The 27189-nt window shown below is 42.3% G+C and overlaps 1 protein-coding gene across 1 annotated transcript in view; it reads left to right on the plus strand.

Annotated features, from left to right (window-relative positions):
* tmem131l (transmembrane 131 like) overlaps positions 1–27189 on the plus strand; it is an 83059-nt gene that overhangs the window by 22595 nt on the left and 33275 nt on the right. The window contains 4 exon segments of the mRNA XM_064926004.1: positions 20931–21002; positions 24260–24383; positions 24912–25028; positions 26273–26377. Coding sequence (XP_064782076.1) covers positions 20931–21002; positions 24260–24383; positions 24912–25028; positions 26273–26377 — 418 coding nt within the window.

A 27189-nucleotide genomic window follows, 5' to 3' on the forward strand; every position in this document is an offset into this window, starting at 1 on the left:
AACCTGCAGGCAGCCATATAGCATGTGCTAAGTCAATCGTTCAATTCACCCTACATGCATACATTGGGGACAGAGGACAATGTCAGTTTCTTCCCTTGCTCCTTGGTCGGTATTGTCTGTACAGTCATACATAGTAGCACTGAGCAAAGCTTGAGAAGGAATGTGGTAGTCCTCTATTAAGACTCTTAGGTGCATTGAATATGCCTGCCACCCACTGCTCCCTTGCAGTCTTACTTTCTTATTTCAATGAAAGCCACCCTTGGTTCAAAGCTGAACACCAAACTAAACTCCCACCCTGCTATCATCTCATAGCAGATGTGTTGTGGGTAGTGCACTGTGGTTTTACAAGGCTCTAAAAGCACACACAGAGTCCTATCAGCCTGGTGCAGAGCTGACTTACACTAGACAGCCCTCTCACGTTTAGGAAATAGAGATTACACATAATTACAGCCATTTCTGACTGAAATGTTGTTACTGAAATCCCTCATTTGGAAAAATATTTCCTATTCTCTAAACCCCTTGCTCTCTTTAAGTGACACATATGCATCACATACACATGACCAATAGCATATCATAATCACATCAATAAATTGGTTATAACGAACTAAGAACACTGTAACATATGACAGTAAAATCGTTGCAGAGGACGTGACAAACTCGAAATGGGGGAATGTTTACTGGTTGCTCAGGAGGTTAAGGGGAAGTCAGATGTCGAATAAATTTGATTAGTTGTGGAAAATACTGGAGTTATAGAAAAAAAGATGTAAGGAGAAAGTGCTGCCTGCATATTGTGTGTGCCATACAGGTGCTGTTAGATTACAATATACTTTTTCTGACCGTTTGGAACAATGTAAACAACACTAATTATAAGCGTACCAGAGTTAACCTTTTTTTTGTAAAGCTATTATTACAGCAAATACTGAAGAGTCACATTCATTCGTTAATACAATTTCTGAAATCGACTGTTTAGGAACAGTTTAGGCCTATTTGTTTACGCAAATTATTTTGTCGCTATTATTATTGGTCACTTTATTTTACTACTAAATGCTTGATTGCATTTCAAATCATGAATGACTCGTATGCTGTGTGATGACATGACCGAATGAATGATTGATTGATACAGTAGCCTGTAGAAGTATTTTATTAAAGGCCTCACTCAGTAAGTTACGCTATTAAGACTAAACAGGATGTGCTCTTAGACCTCCAGCTCAATGATGGTTATACAATGCTGCTATACTAAAGCCTACTAATGATAATGACATGACTTATTATAGTGATCATCATCATCATAATAATAACAAGATCAAGGAAAAAGGAGGGTTATTATAAATATAATTGTTCTATTTGGAGCAGTGTAACAATACTAAATAAATAATACCAGAGAGGCTGGTCCAGCCTTTTACGGCACAGCAAAGATTAAAAACAGCCAGATTTGTTTATCCGATGAGGCTTGGCGCTCACGGAATCAGTAGGCTATTAAACAAACACTCAAACAGAAGCAGGATCGGTCTTATTTCTGTAGATATATATGGATGATTTATAAATCCAGTCACCTTTTTAAGTTAGGCTATTGATTATAGACCTACGTTAGTTTCCGCTCTCCTCACTTTTCTTAGGTAATTAAGGCAAGGGTTGTATTCTCGTCTCCTAACTCCGCTGATACCTCCACTGCATTGTTCTCAACACCAATACGCTGGTTAAATGTGTGCACATAGCAACATGGTCTAGGAAAAGGCATCAATTCAACAGCGCACTGATGCATTTTATAACTGCGACAGCGACCACTATCTAACACGGGAGAAAACGCATTTCTTATAAAATAATATAATTTTTATTGGTGTTGCACTGTTGTTACATAATGTAACCATATACAATTTCAGTGGCTTCCACAATGCAGCAGTCCACTCAGACTTTGCTACTGCTCGACTAAAATCTCCGATAATCAACAGCCTATCGACCAAACAATCGACCAGTCAACTAAATGGGGTCAGCCCTAACCCACATCCATCATTTTAGGTTCTGGGTAAAAAAAATTATAGAATGCATAGTTTCAACTATTTTCCTACATTGCGCATATTGCAATTGCCAGGAAGATTTGAGTTTGTTAGCAGGTTTTGTTATTATTAAATGGTGGTTTTGACCAACTTTACCAACCTGTTGCATGTTGCTGAGGGACAGAAATGTTCTGAACCAAAGCGATGTCTTATCACTAGGGCCTGGAGTTCTTCTCTTCAGTTCTTCCTGATCAGGGCCTGGAGTTCTTCCTGATCAGGTTAAGTTGTCAGGGAAACCCCCTGGCTCTATGTTATACTCTACACAAGGTGGAGTGTCGTATGAACAGCTGACCAATTTTCTCGGCTGGTCCTCACCTCTCTCCCTTGAAGCATGTTTGACAGTTTAACTGGTTCAAATAAGGTCACCGCTAATGTTTACTTTATTTAGGTAGATCCGGGGATCAAATGATGACCGAACATAACTTATTTCTGCACTGTCTGTGGACAAAAACAAGGTCTGGGGCACACGCCATGCTTGCTGAGGAGGAGCTGTGGCTTTTTGAAAATAAACACGCAGCTTCGTGCAAGGGTAGCTCTGCTCTCCTCCTTCAACAAACAGTAGACCTATATCAAGCCACCTGACCCTGTGTGTCTGAGAGTGAGGGAGCGTGCAGTGTCGTCATCCTAAAAGGTTTGCTTGTCGTCCCCCCCTAAGTTCACTTTCCCTGTGCACGCACCTCTTCCGCATTGACAAACAGCTGGGACTAATGCTATCTGACAGGGTATGAACTAACTAGAGATTATGACTGTGGACTGACGGAGATAAGAGGTGGAGAGCAGCCCTTATGTAATGGAGAATAACAATGGCCTGACTCACATTGATTGGTGTCCTGGGCTCGACTTGAAGTACAGCCCTTACACTTCTATTGAAACAAGGGACATTTGGCTCCTTGTTTTTTACTTGTTACACATGGTCAGGGAGGAAGCTCCCAATATTTGTAGAGCAGTGTTTCTTATTGTGAATTGGTCACTCTGCTAGTTCCTTATTGTTTGTTGCTAAATACTGCTTTGAGTCTCAGCATATTGTTTTGTAGTCTTAGTCTATATTTGTTAGGCACCAGAAAATATTGAAAGGCTAATTTAGACGGGGCACAAAGCAGACAATATTTCTACTGAACCAAAATATAAACACAACATGTAAAGTGTTGGTCCCATGTTTCATGAGCTGAAATAAAAGATCCCAGAAGTGTTCCATATGCACAAAAAGCTTATTTCTGTAATTGTAAATGTTTTAATGTTCATTTCTCATACATAAGCCACCTCCCAGCGTTGTTTCAGATTATTTGGCAATAGACCACATGTAAACATGCCAGCCCAGGACCTCCAAATCCGCCTTCTTCATCTGTGGGATCGTGTGAGACCAGCCACCCTGACAGCTGATGAAACTGAGGAGTATTTCTGTTAGTAAGATAGCCATTTTGTGTGTAAAAACTCATTCTGACTGGCTGGGCCCACCCGGGTGGTGCCTGCGCCCCTGCCCAGTCATGTGAAATCCATAGATTAGGGCCTAATTAATTTATTTCAAATTACTTATTTGCTTATATGAACTGTAAATCAGTCAAATCGTTGCATGTTGCGTTTAGATTTTTGTTCATTATAGTAACCACTTGTGTGGTGTTGAAGATATCTGTATCGTTTAAATGCCTTCATCACAATATATATTTTGACATTTGTTTGACCACCAAAGTGGAAATATTGTGGGAGGAAGTGATGCCATAGCCAGGAAGTGTGAGCGTAAGAGTGTGCCATAGTGTGGATTTCAGCTATTTCTCAACTGGATGTTGCTGCCTACTGTACATTTTAAGTGCTTGTGCAAAATACTGGGATGTTCCTTAAGATTTTGTTATAGGCTGCTTAAGACCTTATTGTCATCGACTTGGCACATGGGGGTGGTGAATGTTTCATGTTGCATGGCAGCTGTGTCATCACTCACTCCACTCAAGAAACTTTGTTCCTGACTGGGAAATTTGGAATGCAACGCGATTTAAGCAACCTGTGTTAGAAATAATATTGTGGTTATAGTTGATAGAAGCAAAATATAGTTGCGTGAATGTTTGAATAGCGCAAATTATTTCACACAAAGCTGTTAATGTTAACTTGCTAGCTACATTAGCATCTAAGATGGCAAGCTAACATTACCACCCGCCAATGAATAATGGTGCATGTTTCTCATTACAGAATTAATGACTGAACACAGAATACATCCCTGTGTGTCCTACACATAGAATATCAGATTTCAGAGCGTGATGTCAGATGTCATATCTGAATGAACGTGTGAGCAGCCAGCCGCATCCCCTAACCAGCCATTTGTCTACTTATCTGCTTCTCTCCAGACCCGGCGCCAGGATAAAGTGGCCAAGGGGACACCGTTTTTAGGGGGTTCTTGCATTGGAATTGTATTGAATTCTGCTTATTTCACACTATACCACAATAAACAAAGTTCAAATCTCTCTGAGACAATGAATTGCTTTTGAAGTGACATGTAGGCTACAGATTTCAGGCCAATCTCCACTGCGCTGTATCAGCAGAATTGACAGCGCCCTACACGCTATTACTAAAATAATGCAAACTAAATGCTGAAAGTAGTAGACTAGTTATTAATGCGCGCAAAACAAAAATACTGAATAGCAGTTTGGCTTGGAATACCAACACAGCTGCGAATGCGATTAAATGAATGCGAATAGCACAAAAGTGGTACCAAGTAGGTAGAAAGCAAAATATCAGATGGATAAAGGCATGACAAAATCTATGTTTAGGCTAGTTACATTAACAGTAAACAAACACAGTAAATAAAAGCAGAATGGAGATCCAAATAACCAAAATATAGACTACAACCTACTACAGTGAGAAGCAGCTATGCAGAGCTGTCTTGCCAAACAAAAAGACATGGAAAATCATGCCGCTCAGGAGTATAGCAACACGTTGTGATATGGCACAGTACACTTCTATGGATGAAATTCAACCCACGTAATCAATTAAGCAATGCCAGCCTACCATAAACACGTTGCCAGAATATTGAGATTGTTGAAATGTGTATTATGTACTTGTTATTCTATGAAAATGTGCAAATGATATGCAACAAAAAGTCACCTTTTTGAAGCCTCAACAGTTGGCATCCCTGTAACTATCAGCATCCATCATTGCCTTACTATTAGGGCTGGGAATTGCCATGGATCTCACGATCTTATCACAGTCCGATATTATCATGATAATTAGGTGCCGATACCATATGTATTGCAGCTCTCACCATTCGATACATGGATTTTATTGCAATTTGACGTTCCAAACGTATTGCTCACCATATGTCTGCTGCAGAGGAATGAGAGAGCCATGAGAACACACGTTTTGATCAGTCATAGAAATAAGTGCTAAACGATGGAGAACAGTCCTCCTGTGTGGCTGTTGGTAGAGCATGGCGCTTGCAACACCAGGGTTGTGGGTTCGAATCCCCTGAGGGACCAGTATGAAAAAGTACAAAAATATATGTAAGTCGCTCTGGATAAGAGTGTCTGCTAAATGACTAAAATGTAAAAATTCCTAAAACAATTGGTGTAGGTACAGCCAACTAGAGCAAAAATAATACTGCAATATTGTCAAAACGATACGATATAACGGGTCTCCAACAGGTTGATCGCTAAGCAACAGGTAGCTCGCCGTACTATTTTTGAAAGTGCATGCAATTTTTATGCGTTTCCACCCCAAACTGTCAAACAAATCTCACAAGAATCAGCCTCCGTAAGCTCCCAGCTACTATCTAATCAACACAGCTTTGACATTATCCCACACCTGTTAGCCACTATTGGCTTAAAAAGTCTAACCTTACACAATGTCTGCCAATTGCTTTCCAGCTATATTGCCCGTCTATGTGATGCGCGCATTTGTTTGTCAGTCCGTGTGTAGCCAGTTGATCTGATAAGTCTTTTGGCATGACAAATACTTTCCCCTAAACCCTTATCAATGAAATGTTAACTGCAAATGAAGCTTACCTGGCAGAAGTATATCATGAGTAAGTATATCATTTGTATCTTATTATTTGCACATTTTGAAGTGAAGCAGCAGCACTCCAGAACCATCACTACACCGGCACATTAGACAGCAATTTCATCACTTGCTGTATGCGCAATCATTTTAAAATTGAAAAAACTGAACACAATTTTTTTTTAATATATCACCGATTTTTATAGTTGTTTGTGAACCATTATTTTACCAGGTATATTGACAGAACATAGTTTGTTCTCTTGTACACTTATTTGAAAGCTAGAATAAAATGAGTAGCTCATGACACTTTTACCGTTTATTTTTTATAAGTAGCACATACTAGAAAAGGTTGGAGACCCCTTGCAATATGATATATTGTCAAAAATATGATCCCGATATGTACTGTAACTATCGACCTAATGTTTAGGCTCGGCCTGGTGGATGACACTGTTGTGTGCATTGCCAATTCAAATACACACATGGCATTGGCATTGCCCATGAACTGTGAACTTATGTCACCTCTGATGTATCTAGATTGTGAACGATGATCTAAGTAGTATGAACGTGATACATGAATATTAACTTGGGCATTAATTCACTCCACTCTGTATTCACTTCCTTTTAGATGGTATAAGGGTTGTGTCACAAATGGCACTCTATTCCCTATGTTGTGCACTGCATTTGACCAGCGCCCTAGGACTTCATTCTCTATTACTATTGACTACTAACCTCAATGTGTGGTATTTTTTAGCGTTTGGACAGGTGATGACATCGCCCCCCTTTTGCAGTTGGTTGTGGGTTTTTTTTTTTTCCTGCTACAGCGAAGTGGGTATTGAAGCTGTGTGTGAAGTCTCTGCATTTAGCATGCTGAGTCAGGCGCACGCACAGAAGCACTGAGCACTGGCGACCGCGTCGATCACACCGACAGCGTCATTGCATTTTGATACACCAGAAGTACATTCATTTCCAATGGAAAGCTGCGTTTGTCTTGCAGCGTTGCGTTGCAGTGCGTTCTGTGTGGGGCCTACTCATCTCATATGTATATACTGTACTATACCATCTACTGTATCTTGCCTATGCCCCTCTGTACCATCACTCATTCATATATCTTCATATATCTTTATCCCCCTACACTTGTGTGTGTATAAGACAGTAGTTTTGAATTGTTAGTTAGATTACTTGTTGGTTATTACTGCATTGTCGGAACTAGAAGCGCAAGCATTTCGCTACACTCGCATTAACATCTGCTAACCATGTGTATGTGACAAATAAAATTTGATTTGATTTGGATTTATCGAATGTGTGCAATCCAACTGTATGCGTAGACGGCTTGACAAATGGTAGCAGAAGGTGAATGTTGAACTTTTTGTTGCACACACATCCAGATGATGCCGCGTACCATTTTCCGCTATGGCGATGTTGGTGTGATCGAGGCGTAAGAGGAGTAAGATAAGCCCCCTTCGTCTCGCCTCACCCGAGAGTGAGATCATTTCGTGGCTAGATCAATCATGTCCAATTCATGCCAAACCAAGCAGAAACACAGAAATGAAAAGGAACCAATATTGCCCTAAATAAGGGGAAAACCAAGATCATGCTTACTTTAAATCTAATGGATATTAATTTTACGTTTTGAGCCGAGGAGTGATGGTAATGTTCTCTCATGAAAGGAATTGACTTATCAGTCAAACCTGTGGCTTTCAGTGTGCTGAAGCAGTGTCATATTTGCTTTGGCATGAAAATGGTCAGTACTGCTCAGAAGCTCTCCCATGGAGTTCTCAGCGTAGCAGCTGTTGCTATAAGTCCATTATGCTAAAGCGCTATCTGAACTGATAGGCCTCAACGTATAGAGAGCCGTATCAAACCCTTTTTTAGGATATGTGTGGGTGTGTATGCGGCTTTGCGTGCACGTCTCCCTTTCCCCTATTTCTGCCCGCTCGTCTCTCTCTCTCCCTCCCTCCCTGTCTCGCTCCCTATCTGCAATGACCCAGTGCAAAGCTGGCAGCTGAGCGGTGGGGAGTGCTAATTTTCACACCTCCTGCCGTTCCTGCACCCACTCTCCTCTCTGCTCCTCTCCAGCGTCCCCGGAGCCAGCCAAGCCTCCTATTGCTCACCATGACGCAGATAGACCCACCACCAGCAGCCCCTCAGTGAGGTATTTAGGCCCACTAGCCAGAGGTTAACCCTTCAAATCTCGGTACAAATTGAGATTCTAAGGATTATAAGTAAGGGTATAAAATAAATGATTTTGTTCTGCAGGTAGTTTTACCTGATCAAGTTATGCTGAAGTATCATCATGATTTGAAATATATTTTAAAAAATGGGTGTTTTCCAGTATAAATGGATTTCCGTTTTGTTGTCATTGGCCTATTAAGGCTCTTCAGCCTCAATATCTTTTGAATAGCCATTGGTTTTTCCCTTCCCGCTTCACGTTGCCGGTGATGTGTCATAATGATCCCAGTGGGAGAGGTCTTACAGACTAGAACAATAGGGGCTACTCGGATATAATGACGTCCCCCCACCTTTTACTCTACTACCTCTCGTCTCCTTTGGCGGTGGGGAAAAAGCTTTGTCTCACCATAATAGCACATTATATTGGCGAGACAAAGAGGGACGCTAATAACTAGTGCTCTAGCCGGGCTTTCATATTGTAATGCACACTTATGATAGCTTTGTTTCACCGTAGATATATTTAGCTCTCTTTCTACCTCTTTCTTCCTCCCTTCTTCCTGGGGCGGCAGGTAGTCTAGTGGTTAGAGTGTTGGGCCAGTAACCGACAGGTTGCTGGTTTGAATCCCCAAGCTGACCTGAGCAAGGCAGTTAACAAATTGTTCCCCGGGCGCCGAAGACGTGGTTTTCGATTTAAGGCAGCCCCCTGCACCTCTCTGATTCAGAGGGTTTAGGAACAACATTATTATGCGGAAGACACATTTCAGTTGTGCAACTGGCTAGGTTTCCCCCTTTAATTAGCTAGCACACAGCGCTAATGCCAGAGCTCTCCTCTCCCCTACAGGCAGGTCATTGGAGCCGTGAAACAGACACCCGATCATTGCTCTCGCACAGATGAGGGAGTTGGATACAAGACGGTCGCCAACAGAATTTGCCAACTGCCACAGTCTCAAATTCTTATCTCTGAGCTTCACTCTTCTTCACAAGTTGGTTATGCTGTATGACCGACCACAAAGGGGTGTAGGCGAGTTTTGCCATAGCTTTTTCTTCCCCTACTTGGCTATCATCATACATTGCTGAAAGTGCACTTGCGTAGTGTAATTTTGGAAGATATTAAGTTGAGCAGGTTTTTGAGACCTATTGCAGTGATTGTCAGGAATTTTGGGTTGACAATATGGCTTTAATTATTTTACTATCAATGTTATTAAAATTTTTTTGTTATTTACATTAGATTGTTATTTAGATTTTTCATTAGATTTTGCCTTTGTGTGCACTATTATATTTTGGCCTATGTATTCATCTAACAGTAAATGTAATGCCCTAAAAATAACTTTGCAATGTGGCCAAGTGAGTGGCACTCGAGTGGAGCAGCAGTCTAAGCACTGCATCGCAGATGTGACACTACAGACCCTGGTTCGATTCCAGGCTGTATCACAACCGGCTGGGATTGGGCAGTGCACAATTGGCCCAGCGTCGTTAGGGTTTGGCCGGGGTAGGCCGTCACTGTAAATAAGAATTTGACTTGCCTAGTTAAATTAAGGTTAAATAAAATAAGTGCACTCATGATGGCCAATGTGAAATTTTGCTCGCTCTGTATTTCAAAGCCATATCAGATATCTTGATTATAAACGGTGTGCTTTGAGCCCAATGATCGTTCTTTAAATATCTTTAATACCCCCAATTGCATTTTGAAATGTTATACAATCACGAGGTGCTCATTACAGCAGCCGGCCCCATCTAAACGGGCAGGCACAGTGGACGGCCAGACACTTTTATTGCAGGAAGGTTAATGCAGTTTACTATTTAACAAATCATGGTTTCAGCCACCCAAACAATAGGATGATTGAGGTGACCAAGTAGTATGTGCAGCTCTCATCAGTGCAACCAATACAATGTTTTACTCGCAGTCCAAGGGTAGCAAAATACAACTAAATGGTTTCAATCTGGACATCTGACGGATGCATTTTTAGTGAATGTGTTTGGCTGGGTACATGTGTCTGGCTGTAGAGGAAACCAAGTGACAAATTTCAGCTTATCCTTATATTGCACCACACGTGGTCGGGACATTGATCACTGAACAGGGTTCAGAGTTTATCAGTGTCAGAGCAGAGTTAGCATAGTTGTTGTTCATTAGGCACCAAACTTAAGAAACGACTGAAACAGGAATGGACTTCCTGGGCTTGACCAATAATAAACGGTCAATATTGTTTTCTGTTACGAAACGTTTTCTGTTGCGTGCCCTAATGAATACAACCCAAGTCAGAAGAGACCTTCCTGTATGTAAACTCTGTTCCCTGTCAACAGTCTGCGCCGTGATGAAATCTGTTTGGGCCCAATTAGGCTGTTAGGACAGAGCGAAACAGTGGGCACCTGCAATATTCAAATTAACCCCAACTTCCTGTTGAAACCTGTACAGGTTGTAGACACTCTCTCCGTCTCTCTCGTTTTCTCTCAGGGAGCTGCTTTTTAGGCTCATTACTGTTTTCGTGACATAGGGAAATTTTAGTTGACTGAAGTTACTGCACTAAATAAAAATATAAACGCAACATGTTTCATGAGCTGAAACAACAAAAGATCCCAGAAATGTTCCATACGCCCAAAAGCGTATTTTTCTCAAATGTTATGCACAACATTTTTTACATCCCTGTTAGTGAGCATTTCTTCTTTGCCAAGATAATCCATCCACCTGATGGGTGGTATATCAAAAAGCTGATGAAACAGCATGATTATTACAAAGGTGCACCTTGTGCTGAGGACAATAAAAGGCCAGTCTATAAAATTAAGTTTTGACAGACAACACAATGCCTCAGATGTCTCAAGTTGAGGGAGCGTGCAATTGTCATAGTGACTGCAGGAATGTCCACCACAGCTGTTGCCAGAGATTTGAATGTTAATTTCTTTACCATAAGCCACCTCCAACATCGTTTTAGAGAATTTGGCAGTATGTCCAACCGGTTTCACAACTGCAGTCCATGTGTATGGCGTTGCGTGGGCGAGCGGTTTGCTGATAACATTGTGAACAAACTGCCCCATGGTGGGGTTATGGTATGGGCAGGAATAAGCTACTGACAATGAACAACAATTGTATTTTACCGATGGCAATTTGAATGCACAAAAATACCGTGACACAATTGTGAGGCCCATTTTATTTTTTTGTTACGGTATCTGACCAACAAATGCATATCTGTATTCCCAGTTATGTGAAATCTATAGATTAGGGCCTAATGAAATTATTTCAATTGACTGATTTCCTCATATGAACTGTAACTCAGTAAAAATCAATTAAATTGTTGCATGTTGCGTTTATATTTTGGCTCAGTGTACATATTGAGCAACAGTTTCACACTGTCCATGTGAATGTGTAGATACCCTACTTTTACCTTGGTATCTAAGGAGATGGGTGGTTTTGAGTTACGTAAGAGCCTTGTCTTTTCAAGCACATTTAGTCCATGGTGCATTTGATGTCTGCAAGCTATTTAAGACCTAACTGTTCTCTACTCAAAACTCTTCATTCCCACGAATGTCACTTCCTTCTAGTCAAAATGCAGATAATGTGAAAATGGAGACGGCTGATCTTTGTTGGCACGTCGGATGACAGGTGAATTGTTGTAACCTTCAACGCTATGCAAATCCTGCAACGTAAAACATGTCTCAGCAAAGACTGTACATGTCAGACACCCCCATTGCAGCCATCTATACGCCTAGATTGTGAGGGCTGGAAGCCACAACCCGCTCTGTTTCCTCTTTCATACATGTAGCCTGGGAATTATTTTTTTGTCAGAAACCTTCAATGTGATTCTGATCAGATCACATTCTGGACATGTTAAAGACGAGTTAACAATGTAGCCTATTTTGTCGTACCGAGTTACCAAAAACTTGTAAGTCCTGATTGTGTTGTTGTCTAGAATTGACTTGTATCTTGTTGCCGCTACATCTGTAGCCTACATGTAGCTTGATGTTAATGTAGCTGTTGATGCCGCAAGCTAGCTGACAGATTTTACACTTAAAAGCTCTGTATCTGTATGCTGACAATTTAATTCCACAAATGTATATTTTATTTTATTTCACCTTTATTTAACCAGGTAGGCTAGTTGAGAACTAGTTCTCATTTGCAACTGCGACCTGGCCAAGATAAAGCGTAGCAATTCGACACATACAACAACAGAGTTACACATGGAATAAACAAAACATACAGTCAATAATACAGTAGAACAAAATAAAACAAAAAGTGTGTATATATACAGTGAGTGCAAATGAGGTAAGTTAAGAAAAAAAAAAAGTATTCGGCCCCCTTGAACTTTGCGACCTTTAGCCACATTTCAGGCTTCAAACATAAAGATATAAAACTGTATTTTTTTGTGAAGAATCAACAACAAGTGGGACACAATCATGAAGTGGAATGACATTTATTGGATATTTCAAACTTTTAACAAATCAAAAACTGAAAAATTGGGCGTGCAAAATTATTCAGCCCCTTTACTTTCAGTGCAGCAAACTCTCTCCAGAAGTTCAGTGAGGATCTCTGAATGATCCAATGTTGACCTAAATGACTAATGATGATAAATACAATCCACCTGTGTGTAATCAAGTCTCCGTATTAATGCACCTGCACTGTGATAGTCTCAGAGGTCCATTAAAAGCGCAGAGAGCATCATGAAGAACAAGGAACACACCAGGCAGGTCCGAGATACTGTTGTGAAGAAGTTTAAAGCCGGATTTGGATACAAAAAGATTTCCCAAGCTTTAAACATCCCAATGAGCACTGTGCAAGCAATAATATTGAAATGGAAGGAGTATCAGACCACTGCAAATCTACCAAGACCTGGCCGTCCCTCAACTTTCAGCTCATACAAGGAGAAGACTGATCAGAGATGCAGCCAAGAGGCCCATGATCACTGGATGAACTGCAGAGCTCTACAGCTGAGGTGGGAGACTCTGTCCATAGGACAACAATCAGTTGTATATTGCACAAATCTGGCCTTTATGGAAGAGTGGCAAGAAGAAAGCCATTTCTTAAAGATATCCATAAAACGTGTCGTTTAAAGTTTGCCACAAGCCACCTGGGAGACACACCAAACATGTGGAAGAAGGTGCCCTGGTCAGATTAAACCAAAATTGAACTTTTTGGCAATAATGCAAAACGTTATGTTTGGCGTAAAAGCAACACAGCACATCACCCTGAACACACCATACCCACTGTCAAACATGGTGGTGGCAGCATCATGGTTTGGGCCTGCTTTTCTTCAGCAGGGACAGGGAAGATGGTTAAAATTGATGGGAAGATGGATGGAGCCAAATACAGGACCATTCTGGAAGAAAACCTGATGGAGTCTGCAAAAGACCTGAGACTGGGACGGAGATTTGTCTTCCAACAAGACAATGATCCAAAACATAAAGCAAAATCTACAATGGAATGGTTCAAAAATAAACATATCCAGGTGTTAAAATGGCCAAGTCAAAGTCCAGACCTGAATCCAATCGAGAATCTGTGGAAAGAACTGAAAACTGCTGTTCACAAATGCTCTCCATCCAACCTCACTGAGCTCGAGCTGTTTTGCAATGAGGAATGGGAAAGAATGTCAGTCTCTCGATGTGCAAAACTGATAGAGACATACCCCAAGCGATTTCCAGCTGTAATCGCAGCAAAAGGTGGCGCTACAAAGTATTAACTTAAGGGGGCTGAATAATTTTGCACGCCCAATTTTTCAGTTTTTGATTTGTTAAAAAAGTTTGAAATATCCAATAAATGTCGTTCCACTTCATGATTGTGTCCCACTTGTTGTTGATTCTTCACAAAAAAATACAGTTTTATATCTTTATGTTTGAAGCCTGAAATGTGGCAAAAGTTTGCAAAGTTCAACGGGGCCGAATACTTTCACAAGGCACTGTAGGCCATGGTGGCGAAGTAATTACAATATAGCAATTAAACACTGGAATGGTAGATTGGCAGAAGATGAATGTGCAGGTAGAGATACTGGGGTGCAAAGGAGCAAAATACATATATATTTTTTTTAAATACCACTATAGCCCATCTGTAAACAGCCCACCTATGTACAAGTGCAGTGATCTGTAAGCTGCTCTGACAGCTGGTGCTTAAAGCTAGTGAGGGGGTTGTGAGTTTCCAGCTTCAGAAATTTTTGCAATTCGTTCCAGTCATGGGCAGCAGAGAACTGGAAGGAAAGACGACCAAAGGAGGAATTGGCTTTGGGGGTGACCAGTGAGATATACCTGCTGGAGCCCGTGCTACGAGTGGGTGCTGCTATGGTGACCAGTGAGCTGAGATAAGGCGGGGCTTTACCTAGCAGAGACTTGTAGATAACCTGTAGCCAGTGGCTTTGGCGACGAGTATGAAGTGAGGCGCAAACCAACGAGAGCGTACAGGTCGCAATGGTGGGTAGTGTATGGGGCTTTGGTGACAACGGATAGTGTGATAGACTGCATCCAGTTTGTTGAGTAGAGTGTTGGAGGCTATTTTATAGATGACATCACCAAAGTCGAGGATCTCGCTCTCTCTTTCCAAGCCCTTCATGTACCCAATGCCCTGTGACCACAGCATGAACTTTCTCCCCTTCACCTCTCCCTCCTCCCTTCCTATCTCATTGTCTTTTTATACCTCCACACACCACATTGCAGGCCAGCGATGCAGATCCCTAGGATGCTATAAGCGGCAGTAGCAGTTGACTGGCAGTGATAATGTGAATAACCACCCCTAGCCTGAATATATATATATATATATATTATGCGCTATTTTATCCTCTATGTTAATGACTGGGGGAAGCTGCCAGTGGACAATGCCTCTCGACTCGTAACCACCCACAAAGTGTCTGTCGGAACTAAATTCAGAACCTCTGCAGGTGGATTAGCGTGTTTCAGGGATTGGGGGGGAATTGTTGCACGTGGGAGACAATTTAAGACATTTTTATTTATTATTTTTAATTTTACCCTCTTTTCTCCCCAATTCCGTGGTATCCAATTGTTAGAAGTTACTATCTTGTCTCATCGCTACAACTCCCGTATGGGCTCGGGAGGGAAAAAGTTCGAAAGCCATGCGTCCTCCGAAACACAACCCAACCACACCGCACTGCTTTAACACGGCGCGCATCCAACCCGGAAGCCAGCCGCACCAATGTGTTGGAGGAAACTCCGTGCACCTGGCGACCTGGTTAGCGTGCACTGCGTCCGGCCCGCCACAGGAGTCGCTAGTGCACAATGAGACAAGGATATCCCCACCGGCCAAACCCTCCCTAACCCGGACGACGCTAGGCCAATTGTGCGTCGCCCCATGGGTCTCCCGGTCGTGAACCCAGAGTCTGGTGGAGGCCGGGAGGCCGAATAAGACATTTTAACACACAAGTATTTTTAGAACCATGAGTCTGGAGTAGGACTAGGGTTTTATGGCAGAAGATGCATATTATAATATAAATATATGAAATGCGACAGATTGGATTCTATTGGACAAGTTTAGTTGATACAGCGTCCATTCAAATCCATTTTATCTCATTAGGAGCCTATACTGTAGGCTTCCATCATTAGCAGGGTTGAGGTCAGTTCCATTTCAACTCCAGTCAATTCTGAAAGTAAACCAAATTCCTATTCCAAATGTTCCTCAGTGTATCACCCCACACGAGATATCGCCCAGCCCTACAGGACGTTGGGCCCGTTACTCAGTGAGGGACACTGCAGGACAGCAAGCAGTGCTTCTGGTCTGCTTTATGATGTGAGTCACCTCCACAGTTACCATCAAACAGGACAGACAGTTCAACAATCTCTCTGTGGTCCAGAACATTCACTACGTCTGTACACACTGTACAATCCAGTAAGTCCCCAGTAGTAGCCATCCACTGTTCCTCTGTTTCAACTCTGTCTCTCCCGCCCCTCCCGGGGTATGTGAGTCGAGATCCCAGCTGTTGAAAGCTTGGACAGGAAACTGACAATCTGGAACTGATGGAGTGAGGTTGTCCATTCCAAAGTGTGAAAACATGGCTTCAGTGTGTTGATTTGATTGTTATCAGGCAGGGAGGTGTGTGTGTGTGTGTGTGTGTGGTGGGGGTCGTCTTTCAGCCCAAGTGTTGCGTTTGCTCCTTTAGGGAGGTTTCAAAGTGTTTCCCTGTGTGTTCTGGTGATGTTAGTGGGAGTTGACGTATACTTGGGTCTGTTTTTATAGGCGATGATAGGAGTTTATGTTGATGACATTCTTAAAACACAGATCTCCCTTTTCTGACTTCAGCATGCTCAAGTATGCTGAACTTCATGTATAATTGTGAACCCCGCAATCTACTACACCTACAGTGGCAAGAAAAGGTTTGTGAACCCTTTCTGCATAAATTAGTCATCAGATAAAATCTTCATCTGTCACAACAATAGACAAACAGCGTTCTTAAATTAATAACAGATAAATAAAATATTTTTTCTTGAATACATCATTTAAACATTCAGTGTAGGTTAGAAAAAGTATGTGAACCCCTAGGCTAATGACTTCTCAAAGCAAATTGGAGTCAGGAGTCAGCTAACCTGGAGTGCAATCAATGAGATGAGATTGGAGATGTTGGTTCGAGCTGCCTTGCCCTACAAAAAACACTCTGAAAATGAGTTTGCTAATTCACAAGAAGCATTGCCTGATGTGAACCATGCCTTGAACAAAAGAGATCTCAGAAGACCTAAGATTAAGGATTGACTTGTTGACTTGCATAAAGCTGGAAAGGGTTACAAAAGTATCTCTAAAAGCCTTGATGTTCATCAGTCCCGGGTAAGACCAATTGTCTATAAATTGAGAAATTTCAGCACGGTTGCTACTCTCCCTAGGAGTGGGTGTCCTGCAAAGATGACTGCAAGAGCACAGAGCAGAATGCTCACTGAGGTTAAGACAAATCCTAGAGTGTCAGCTAAAGACTTACAGAAATCTCTAACATGCTAACATCTTTGTTGACAAAACGTAAAACACTAAACAGGAATGGTGTTCATGGGAGGACTCCACGGAAGAAGCCACTGCTGTCCAAAAAAAACAATGCCGCACGTCTGATGTTTTCAAAACTACACATTGAAGCTCAACTGAAGTTGGGTGATGCAACAGGACAACGACCCAAAACACGGAAGTAAATCAACAGAATGGCTTCAACAGAAGAAAATACACCTTTTGGAATGGCCCAGTCAGAGTCCTGACCTCAATTCGATTGAGATGGTGTGGCATGACTTCAAGAGAGCGGTTCACACCAGACATCCCAAGAATATTGCTGAACTGAAACAGGTATGTAAAGAGGAATAGTCCAAAATTCCTCCTGACCGTTGTGCAGGTCTGATCCAGAACTACAGAACATGTTTCGTTGAGTTTATTGCTGCCAAAGGAGGGTCAACCAGTTAATAAATTCAAGGGTTCACATAGTTTTTCCACTCTGCATTGTGAATGTTTACACATTGGGTTCAATAAAGACATGAAAATGTATAATTGTTTGTGTGTTATTAGTTTAAGCAGACTGTGTTTGTCTATTGTTGTGACCTAGATGAAGAGAACATTTTATGACCAATTTATGCAGAAATATATTCAAAGGTTTCACCCATTTCTTTTTTTTCTTGACACTGTATATTGTTAAAGCCAGTTAGGGTCTTCAGGAGCAGTGTTTCGTCTCTGCCGTCAACTCACTGAACAGCTGTGTCAGCCCTCTGTCAACAGGGCCAGATCAGGTTCTCCTCCTCACACACTGCAGCTGCTGGCTCCCTGCAGTGCGGATCTCTGTCACAGTGCTCATTTGGAATGGGACATCACACACACATATGGCCACCACAAACAACGCACTGGTCGCAGCAGGGTGGCAGAAATGACCTCGTACTTGCCGTCATAGAGTGTGTCATTCAGATAGAAAGCACAAGTTGATTTTTGGTGAGAGAGTAAGGGATAGTGGGCGGGGTGCATGTGTACTAACTGAGTTCCCATTACAATATATTGTAGGCTGTGTCTGGGTTTCTTTTTTAAAATGCTATTTGTGTAACAGAGCCATTTTTAGTGCGCAAACCTGACCGTCTTGTCGCAGGTGCCAAGACAATGTAACCCACTCAGTCTCAGGAAGATGGAGTAGGGGGAAGGTGCCCCTAAATGCTGCTCTTGGGTCAGTTTAGCATTTTCCCCACTAATGGTTAAGGTTAGGCTTTTGGGATGGAAAGCTGATCCTTGATTTGTACCTGGGGTGGAAACTTCATCCTGGAGCCAAGTGGATTTTGCCATGGTCTCAGTCTAGCCTAGCTGATGTACATGGACTTGTCAATGTACCAGCCTGCTACTTATAGCCTAGGGCCCAGTGTTTCTCAATACTGGTCCTGGTGACCCAACGAGGTGCACATTTTAGTTTTAGCCCTGGCAATAACACAGCACACTAACCCATCTGATTCTACTTATCAACTCATCAAGACATGTGATAAGTGGAAGCAGGTGTTTGCACCCATTTGGTTTCCCAGTAGGGCTGGGAATTGCCAGGGACCTGTGTTGCGATGCTGGTGTTTCTCATGATTCTATATATGTATTGCAAGTTGATACTTTGATTTGTTTGCGATTCGATGTTCCAAACTCTCTTGCTCACTGCTTCAGAGAGATGAGAGAGCATAAGAAAATGGCTTTTGATCAGTCATGGAAATAAGTGCTGAAAACAAATTGGCTCCCTATTTAACCTTTTCCCATGTACCAACAAACGGGTGTGATCATTCTACAGCTTACGCTCAAACCAGTGTGATTGATGCAACAGTCAGCATTTTGAGCAGGCCACACTTTTTACACAAACACAGTCCATACAAAGTTATGTCCTGAATGTGAACAGTTTATTTTTGGATGTAATGTTCAGACAAACTGGGAAATGTATGCTACATTAGTCCTAGCACTAAGGGAAGATTTACCTATTTAGAGAAGTTTTGGCTGACAGAAACCACAATATGAATTAGCTAATAGCAGTTACTATTTATAAATCGTCACATCACAGGTGAGCTCAAAGTTGATCGAAAATAATTGAGTAAAACACTTTCTAGAAATCAAAAGTAATCCGACGATGGGTCATTTGTGCGAGCTGCCATTTGTAGTTTTTTTTTTTGCATCAACCAAAGATGAGATGAGTTTGGTCTGTTTTGCAGTATGCATGTTCAAGGGGGTGTTTCATCTACGATCATCCACTTTCCTTCATTCACTTCTGGAAGTTTACTCGAAAGATAAGTGAACCATTCCTTCACCTCATAACATCTTTGGTCTGACAGACGTTTAGGTGACACCCAGAATGCATTGTATAATGTCAACAAACATGGCGCCACACATAGCTGGCAAATAGCTTAGCAGTAGCTCATTATAATCAGTACAACAAAATACCAAGAAGGTATTTTACACACATCCTCGGTGTCCATTACAATCTGCAATAATCAGAATGCATTATTTGTCACCAGTACTTGAAAACGTGAATAAAACTGTGAATACATACATACATACATGCATGCATACATGCATACATGCATACAAGACGTAAGTATCCTTTAGACATTTAATATCTCATATGCAACAACTAGGACGGGTTGCTAATATAACTAGAATTTGTGGCTACTGGATAGTGAAATAAAGTTTATGACATATGGACTGAAGAAAGGTAAGACATGCCTCCATAATATGTATTAATACGTTCAGTTTTCAAACAATAAGTATATGCATACTGCCTCCAGCTCATTGCAAAGTGGTGTGTGACAGTGACGAAGCCTGCCTTCTGTTGCCAATGTCTACGTTTGCTGTTTGAGATGCTGTAGCCGCAGCTCTCGCGCTGTCTGACCGATTTTTTTTTCCGCTCAAAGGCTCTGTATCTGTATCTGTATGCTGTACATGTTTGATAATTAAGATGCATAACGGAATATACTTGTACCTGCGGCAATTGTTTAACATTGAAGGATCCTTGGCAACATTGGATTCACACCTCTGATAGTTTAGAGTTTCTAATATGAAACTGAAGGAGATGTGTGTGTGATGTCCGAGAGCTATTCTTATTGAAGCTCAGAATTAGAAACCACCACTTTCTGTTGTAACGGTGTCACTGGAGATTGGCTGCGTTGTTTTGCTGCGTGCCTCGACGCTCGCTTGCAGTGCAATGCAATGCCGGGCTGCATGTTCATTACGGCAACGAAAAACTATCTAAAACATTTTGCAATGAAAAAAATAGGTAATTTCTCATTGGACAAGTCCAGGCAGTCTCTCCCATTTGTCTTCTATTTGGTGTCTAAACATACAGAAACCAGGCTATTATTTACCTTATTGAAATGAGTAGAATTCCAATCACAAATAGAAGGACCCACATTGGTGTTGATGAAAGCAGGTTTAAGTCCAACTCCCAACACATGCGGCTTAAGTTTTCCAAAGACACTGTAAAGCAGCTCTTTTAGTAAAGAACTCATTGTTTTTGTCGTGTTTCACCCCAATGGGGTGTGAAATGGATTTGGCAAGCGGGAGACTACCATTTAAATCCCCTTAATTCATCTCTGACACCCCCCTCTGCCTTTTTGTTATATTTTTATGTATATTTGTTTTTATGAGTAGGACGATCAAGTGTCTCAGAGGACTCGATTTGGCCACCACTCTGGCTGTGTTAGATAGGAAAGTCAGCGTTTTGCCAAGTCGCCCGAGCGCTCACTTGTTTCATAGGATAAGGTCCAATTGGAACTCCACTGAGTTGATAGGTGTACGTGTACATAAATGTGTTCTTCTCTTTGTCTTTCTTTCGCCAGCTCCTCATTCTATGTGCCGGAAAATGGAAGGCCGCTGCGCTTCCAGCCGCCATCGCTGGAGTTTGGGGCACAGTGAGTTTATTTCTCTCACTTCTTGGTTTCATAGAAAACGATTCATAAACATAAGCCAACGTCAAGACATTGATAAATCCCGTGTTTGGAGCTACTATAACCAACCACCTCATTTTAGACGTACACATGGGTGCAAAAGACACCGACTCCAAATCCCAATCCGACAGTTATCAGAGTAATGTGGAAATAGAGTCGTATGCCAAAATCAACAAAATATCTGTAACCTTTACCTAACCATGTCTGGATTATGTCACCGGAAGCCCCCATGAAGAATCACATGCATAGAAAATGATGATAAAAAGCAGTAGAAGTGGAGAAGCTCTCTGTATAAAGCAGAGGGGCCTTTTAAATGCAGAGGAAGCCAAAGGAACAGACAGATGACGACCAAATAAGGTCACAAGCAGCTCAGCTCTCTTCCCATAAGCGCGAGACTGAATAAGGGAGAGGGTCAGACCCAAGGGGAAACGTTTAGAACTGCTGTTTGCCTCCCCGCTCCCAAAACAATCACCAGAATAGCGAGACTCTTTGTTGTGCTTGGACGGCTGTCCCCACTGCTACTATTTGCAGCTGAAAAAATGTATCCTCTGACATATTTATTCATTCTTTTGAGCCATAGTCACATTTTTTTCCCTCCAAGGTCTGTTTATTTCCCATTTTGTTTATCTATTGATCCAAGTATCCATGATATGTATTTGTTAATTAGTTCTGTTTCTAAATCTGAGAAATACCCCATTCCTAATGTTTTAACAAACTAGTAAACACTAGGTCCGACCTAGGATGTATCCTCGTCCATACCTTATTGCTTTGGACAATGGTTGCTATATGACTGACGTGTTTAAACAATGCAGTCCCACGCCCTTGTTTTACAGTGGCATCAAGCAAAGCAGCCATAACACAAGCACACCAGCACAAGGTGTTAAATTCAACCTCATCCTCGCCCACTAGCCTTGCTAGCCACTTGCTAACTAGGCTAACCCAACAGCCCAGTAATTTCAGAAATGGCAATATACCGTGTTTATATGCAACATTGGCACACCCTCCTTTTTCCGTTTGCCAGGCAGCACAGAGGGAACCAGGCATGCCCAAACAGACCTTTTATTGACCGAAGTTGTGTCCCAAATGTCACCCTCTTTCCTATATAGTGCACTACTTTTGACCAGAGCCCAGTGGCACCCTATATAATGCACTTCTTTGACCAGAGCCATATGGGCACTCTATTCCCTATATGTAGTGCACTACTTTCGCAGTATTTACTCGTCATCCCGTAGTTTAAACATACAACAACCCCCCCTGTCCCAACTACAATGCAGGTCCCCAGTCATGTGTTACGAGTGGCTAAGACGGGCAGTAGCTTCGCATAAAGAGGATGGAATTTCTGCTTTCTTTTGCCATCAGCGTTGAATTGAGGAAACATCTAGATTATTAAATAGGCGAGGTTAAAACTCCTCTCTGTTACTTAATCACGTTAGGAAATGGAGTTTGACCTATCCAATGACTTTATGTTGTCCAGTAGCTCTAAAAGTTACGATCAGGTGTATTTATATATTCCTGGCTTATGGTTATGATGACGCTAGCATGAGGAAAGCTTGCACTTGCAGCTACTAAGTTTATCTGCAAACCTCTCCTTTAAGAGGGACACAGGTGACTCCTGCCTTTGTTGCTGTGCCCCCTTTTTTATTACAAATGCATCAAAATATTGAAAGGCTAAATGGAGAGTGCTAAGCATAGCTCCAAAGGTCACCATAGACCTTTTAATAGCAGGCTGCACTCGCTTCGTTTTTGTGGTTGATCTGAACTATGCCGCGTTTTCTCCTTTGATGTCAGCCCCGGAGAAGTGTCAGAGGAGCAAAAGTGACTTCCTCGTTTCTAGGAAGTGCTAACTTGTAGTCAATAAAATGGTGTAGGGTGAAGTTGCCCCTAGATACTGATCTTGAGTCAGATTTGCGTCCCCCCCCCCGCTAATGGTTAAGGTTAGGATTGGGGGAGGGAAGTGGAACAGGGACATTTCCAGCTCATGGTCAAGTGTTGATGCTATGTCAGTGTTGACACAATCGGAAAAACTTTGCATTGAGTCGCACTCTATAACTACAGTGGTAACTAGAATGTAATCATGGTAAAACTGCAAATGAGGTAACAATGTCTAAATTGTACTTAAACAAAAGTTAGTTTCATAGTAGTTTAGAAATATTACTTTGTCGATGTCCAATTTCGATAAAGTATTTTACACTGATTAAACAGCATGATCATTACACAGGTGCACCTTGTGCTGGACCCAATAGAAGGCCACTCTAAAATGTGCAGCATGGTCACACAATGCCACAGATGTCTCAAGTTTTGAGGGAGCTTCCAATGGCATGCTGACTGCAGGAATGTCCGCGAGAGCTGTTGCCAGATAATTTAATGTTAATTTCTCTACCAACGCCGTTTTAGAGAATTTGGCAGTACGCCCGATTGTCATCACAACCCATAGACAACATGTATGGCGTTGTGTGGGCGAGCAGTTTGCTGATGTCAACATTGGTGGTGGTGAAGTTATGGTATGGGCAGGCATAAGCTACAGACAATGAACACAATTGCATTTTATCGATAGCAATTTGAATGCACAGAGATGCCACGACGAGGTCCATTGTCGTGCCATTCATCCCCCGCCATCCCCTCATGTTTCAGCATGATAATGCACGGCCGCATGTCGCAAGAATCTGTACACAATTCCTGGAAGCTAAAAATGTCCCAGTTCTTCCATGTTCTGCATACTCACCAGACATGTCAAGCGTTGAGCATGTTTGGGATGCTCTGGATCAACGTGTACGGCGTGTTTTCAGTTCCCGCCAGTATCCAGCAACTTCGCACAAGAGGATTGGGGCAACATTGCACAGGCCACAATCAACAGCCTGATCAACTCTATGTGAAGGAGATGCGTCACGCTGCATGAGGCAAATGGTGGTCACACCAGATATTGACTAGTTTTCTCATCCATACCCCCCCCATTTTTTAAAATATATATATATATTTTTTTTTTAAGGTATCTGTGACCAACAGATATCTGTATTCCCAGTAATGTGAAATCCATAGATTAGGGCCTAATGAATTCATTTTAATTGACTTATTTCGTTATAGGAACTGTAACGCAGCAAAATCTTTGAGTGTTGCATGTTGCATGTATATTTTTGTTCAGTATAGCTTGATGTTTACTATGCCTGGATAGAACAATGAGAGGTGCTTGTTGTGTCCATGTGTCCATCTCTATCTCTCTGTAGGCCACTGGGGCTGCCAAGAGCTGAAACCATATACATACACAACCCCAGCCAGGAGCTTCCAGTGACACTGCTGTCAATGTTTACATCCAGCAGACATTTTCACATGCCTTCGTTCCACAGAAGGGTGAGTGTGTGTGTGTGTGTGTGTGTGCCCTCCCTCCCTCTCACCCAACCACACCCCTCTGCATCCAGTTTCTCGCAACAATCTCTGTTTTGTTTCTCTCTCTCACACTGTTTGTTCCTCTCTTTGTCTACCTCTCACCTCACTCACTCACGCTGTTTTTTCCTCTTTGTCTACCTCTCCACTCCCACCTCTTTCTCATGTCCCTTGGGCCACCAGTACAGCTGTTTAAACTCTCAAACTGCCATTGAAACCCACAGCATTTCCCTGCTCTGCTTAGAAAATAAATCAAGCACAACGTTGCATCAGTCTGACAACAGTGTATGTTACATCCTTGCATATCACGTTTTCTCCTACCAATTCCATGCTGAAATTAACCCGCAAATCATTCTCAGCATGATTCTCATAGAAGTGGTGGAAGTTGTGTGCCTCGCCAGCATACTGCAGAGTATGAAGCCATGCTAGTCTGGACATTGTAACGTAGTCATTGCCTTTCAGTGAACCCTGACCCCGTGTCCTCTCTGCTTTCAGGTAATCCCACCCAGAGGGAAGGCCTCATTTAAACTGGTCTTCCTCCCAACGGAGGAGGGCAACGTAGAAAACTCATTATTTATAAACACATCGGCCCACGGGGTTCTCTCTTACCAGGTCAGTAGTGATATGAGCATATGATACTAATGCTCTCCGGTCTACATCGCAATCGGCTCCTTATTTACTGCACTACTTATCACCAGTGCCTGTATGACTGTGGTCAAAAGTAGTGCGCTATGCCTCGCAGTGCTAGCTGTGCCGCTAGAGATCCTGGTTCGAGTCCAGGCTCAGTCGCAGCCGGCCGCGACTGGGATACCCATGGGGCGGTGCACAAACGGCCCAGCGTCGTCCGGGTTAGGGGAGGGTTTGGCCGCAGGGATGTTCTTGTCCCATCGCGCTCTAGCGACTTCTGTGGTGGGCTTGGCGCAGTGCACGCTGACACGGTCACCAGGTGTACAGTGTTTCCTCCGACACATTGGTGCGGCTGGCTATCGGGTTACGCGGGCATTGTGTGACGAAGCAGTGCAGCTTGGCTGGGTTGTGTTTCGGGGGACTCACGGCTCTCGTCCTTCGCCTCTCCCGAGTCCGTACAGGAGTTGCAGCAATGAGACAAGACTGTAACTACCACTTGGATACCATGAAATTGGGAAGAAAATGGGGTAAAAGTTTTTTAATAAAAAAAAATATAGTATTCCTGCACTATAGACTAGGGTTCTATTTGGGACTTATGCCCTGACCCACAGCCAGGGATCTGTTTTTAATATGGACTCAAAAAGAACATTGTGTGCTTGGTGAAAGGCATGTTGAAGTTAGTTTTGCAATCGTTTTGAAACACAGGAAGTAATGGCTGTGAAGTGATATTTGGCACCTTTTGACCCCTGACCTTTTAAAGACGCATCAAAGCAGATGGGTGTTAATAACAGAGTGACATAAATGCCCAAAGCCCTATTAATAGTTAAATCAGCATTCGTTCTTGGCAGGGGGGGGGGAAGGAAGGGTGCCTAGGCCTAAATATATTCTGTTAATCAGTGAAAAGGCACAATTTAGTACACCCAATCATTAAATAACTTAAGTTTCCATTAAATATGGGGATTGTGTTTATTACGATGATTCATTCTCCAGTGTTGTATACATCATGGCCACTATTAGCATAAGCTACATTAGCATGCAACCTTGGATTCATTCACTCCCTTTGATTTAATATTCTGTGGTCTAATCAGTCCCTTTACAATGGCCAAGTAAACAAAACTCTGCTTTTGGATTGCACACTTCTGACACATTAGACATCTCTCGAGGTAAAATAAGTAATTTCTGTCATATTATATGAACTGTCCCTTTAACAGTGATGTCCTTTCACCCAGGTTTTTGGTTTGGGCGTCCACCGGGGCTCATTAAATGCGGTCAATAGGAAGGACAGTGTCCTCATATTCCCCCACATCCAGAGCATCAAGCTAAGCCAAACTCAGGTACGTCCATTCCATTCACCTCAATACACTTGATTTATTGCCCAACAGGCAATTGTTCCTGGACAAGGAAGTCAACAGACATGTGGCAACAGGATACATATGTTTACCACAGTACTATAAAGACTTACACACATGCCATAACAACAAAAGCAAACGCATTTACCACAGAAAACTTGCTAGCATGGCCCTCTGCCCTGCTCTGCTCTGCAGTGTGCAGGCCTTGCTGTGTTGTCAGCTGCTGGCTATCAGATGTCAATCTTCCCCTCTTTGCCAGTCCCAATACAGAGAGAACCCAACACAGAGGCATAAACACACACTTACATGAGGCGTACGCGCACACACAAGGTATATACACATTCATGCATGCACACACATGATCTATCACGTTCATATTTGTGTATACACAATCACACACTTGTGCACACACACACACACACACACACACATACGTGCGGAGCATGAAAACAGTCCCATCACACACACACGCACTCGCACCCACTTTTAAAAACATCAAGGGAAGACGTGAAAGCGACAAGGCTTCTTCTGAGGAGCGTTACCCTCGGCAACAGGAAGCAGGTGGTTACAAAATGTCAGCCTGGCTGCGTTCTCACAATCACTCAGACTTGCTTCTTGTCTTTATTTAAACATTTTTTTGCAAGATGGTTGTTTTTGTTATTTCTCAGTATGGTTTACTTAATAAATCGACCACTTATTTTGAACACGCTCTTCTGTTACAACACTGAAGTTTTACAAAACAATTTATGGGCTGTGTCTTAAATATATGCCCCCCTATTGCCTATATAGTGCACAAC

The sequence above is a fragment of the Oncorhynchus masou genome, chromosome 20 (genome assembly GCF_036934945.1).
Source record: "Oncorhynchus masou masou isolate Uvic2021 chromosome 20, UVic_Omas_1.1, whole genome shotgun sequence".
NCBI classification, from domain to species: domain Eukaryota; kingdom Metazoa; phylum Chordata; class Actinopteri; order Salmoniformes; family Salmonidae; genus Oncorhynchus; species Oncorhynchus masou.